Raw genomic sequence first — 2,500 nt, forward strand, 5'->3', positions numbered from 1 at the left:
ATAATTAATAAATAAATACAGGTACTACATAATTCCAAGTCTTCTAGCTCAAAAGAATCTTAACAAATTGAAATACTCTCTTTTTCTTAGTGTTATGAGTGAGCAGACTGGTGATTATGAGTTTTGATGATATGCATCTTCTCTCTGAACTGTCACAGCCAAACAAAATAAACATTTACAAATATGTACAAAAAGTAAAAGGCAAAATAAACTTAACGTTGGATGCTTTTGCTCCAAAACTTATCAAAAAGAGAACTTATTTGGCTTCTGTGAAAAAGATGCATTCAGTTACAAACACTTACTGATGGACCTACATTATTGAAGAGTTCTGCCTCAAGGACCTCATTCCTGGCAAGAGGCTGTGACCAGTCGTCTCTATCATTTCCACGGTCCTGCCATCGGCCACCTCCCTGGCCGCCGCCGCCACCGCCACCGCCGCCGCCACCACCCGAAGAGCGGTCACGATCATCTTCGATCCATCTATTGTTGCGTGGAGGGCCACTCCCTCCTACCTCACGACGGTCTTCGTAACCCCGGCGGTCATCCCTGATGTGGTATCATTGTTCATGATTATTTGTGATATTTACAATACATGGGCATCCCCTTTCTAACAAGGAATCAAACAATGATAGAAAAAATTTATCATGTTCACTTCCTTACAAGCTCATACAAATTTTTGTGAAGATGAGTGGGATGCTGTAGAAAAAGATACTTTCAAAATAGGATATAATTGGAAGACCTTTACAAAAATAGGAAATATAAAAATTATAGGAAGTTCTCTTTAACCCATTGGTGACAGGTGTAGAAAGAAAGAAGAAAAAAAAAAACACTCCACGCTCTGGTGAACCACTGCAACGTGCCGACTTTGAGCGCGTGAGTTTGGTACATCAAGCCGAATCACTGCCTCAGAGCACTTTGGCGCGCCACCGCGGCGGACGGCCACACGCCACATTTTGAGCGGTTTGTTATGACGCCTATAGGCGTCACCCGTCGGGAAAGGTGACCACTAATTATACAAGACTTTTAGTATGAATAAAGTAGATAAACTATTTGGACATTGTTTCGTCCATTCTCTTTTATCTTATTATCATATTTTTATTTTGTATAAAAAAAAAAAAAAAAGCCTAGCTTATGTAAATGAGAAACGAAAAAAAAAAAAAATCTTATCTAATCACACCAGACAAGCAAATTTCCTTTGCTCCCGTCTCACCTGCGGTTGTCTCCTCGTCCTCCCCTCCAGCGGTCATCATGCTCCCTGAAGCGCTGACCATCATTGCTCCTGTAGCCACCACCACCACCACCACCTCCTCCTCCTCCGCCTCCTCTGTTATCCCTCTGCTGATAACTTGGCTGGAAGTCCCCGTTCCTCCGTCCACCTGCATTGCAACCCAGTAATTCATGAGTATTGTGTAGGAATACACAACGGCATTTTCTACTAAAGCCATAGCTGTCTATATGAGCTTCAGTCGACAGATTTGCATTTGATGACAGCAACTAAGTAGAAATATTACAATAAGATCTTTATCAACATCTTACCTCAGACACTTTGAAAACAAATCAGTTTTACAATAATTGGTATCTTTCATGAAGTAAATGTTTCATGAAGGTTCATTTACTATGCATGTTAATAGTTATTATGTCAATAAAAGCCCTACCCATGACTCCCATAGCATTTGCTTAGTAACAGAAAAAAGCACCAAAAGAGAAAAAAACAAATAAAACAATAATAAATAAATAAAAACAAAAATGGAAATAAAAAAAAACTCAACCCATTTACAAAGCAACACAAAATAACACTACAAGACCATGAAAAGTGAAAACACTTCTGACACTGGCAAAGAGGGGGGGAGGGCATAACTCTTAAAATATAATCACCAACTTTTGCTCTTTAAAATATAATATCAAGGGTGGGGGGGATCTGTCCCATTAATGATTACTTGAAGTTAAGGCCCAACATTACAATACCCCCTGTGAAAATACTGGCCTTGAGAAAGACCCACTCTCTTTTTCTAAAACATGGGGATTATTTTCATTAGCCTTAGCAATCTCGCAATCTCGCAATCTCGCAATCTCGCAATCTTGCAATCTCGCTCTCTCTCTCTCTCTCATCATAACCAATTTTCCCTTTGTAACAGAAGGCAAATAAATAATATCAAATAAATATATAAAAAAAAAAAGGCAGCAGAAAACTGGAAAATGATATGTAAAAAAAAAGTGACGTAAAGAAACTGTATATAGTATCAGCAAGCAGAGCCCTTTCTGGTCTCATCACTCATAGAGCAGATACTCTCAAGAAAGTTACACTACAGTCATTACTCCTTCCTTGACTCTCCACATACAGTAATGGCAAGGTCAGTAGGACAAAAGCCTTAAGAGTAAGTGCGTGTTACCTTGCTGCATGATACCATAAGGTAACGGAGGACTGTAGATACCCCAAAAGGCAGGAGGGCCTACGCACTTACCTGGGGGTCACACAAAACTTCAAGTCGATCAATTTTTT

General features: G+C 39.6%; 1 protein-coding gene across 10 annotated transcripts in view; it reads right to left on the reverse strand.

The window, feature by feature from the left end:
• Nucleotides 1–2,500, reverse strand: part of LOC125035212 (ATP-dependent RNA helicase DDX3X-like) — a 48,208-nt gene that overhangs the window by 24,004 nt on the left and 21,704 nt on the right. For 4 of the 10 annotated variants that reach the window (XM_047627463.1, XM_047627456.1, XM_047627459.1 and 1 more), the window contains 3 exons: nucleotides 2,391–2,462; nucleotides 1,211–1,376; nucleotides 303–546 (listed from right to left, as the gene is read on the reverse strand). In XM_047627463.1, coding sequence (XP_047483419.1) covers nucleotides 303–546; nucleotides 1,211–1,376; nucleotides 2,391–2,462 — 482 coding nt within the window. The remainder of the gene's footprint in view (nucleotides 1–302; nucleotides 547–1,210; nucleotides 1,377–2,390; nucleotides 2,463–2,500) is intronic. The other 6 variants (XM_047627464.1, XM_047627462.1, XM_047627461.1 and 3 more) reach the window with 3 other exon arrangements.

This window comes from Penaeus chinensis, chromosome 19, assembly GCF_019202785.1.
Source record: "Penaeus chinensis breed Huanghai No. 1 chromosome 19, ASM1920278v2, whole genome shotgun sequence".
NCBI lineage: Eukaryota > Metazoa > Arthropoda > Malacostraca > Decapoda > Penaeidae > Penaeus > Penaeus chinensis.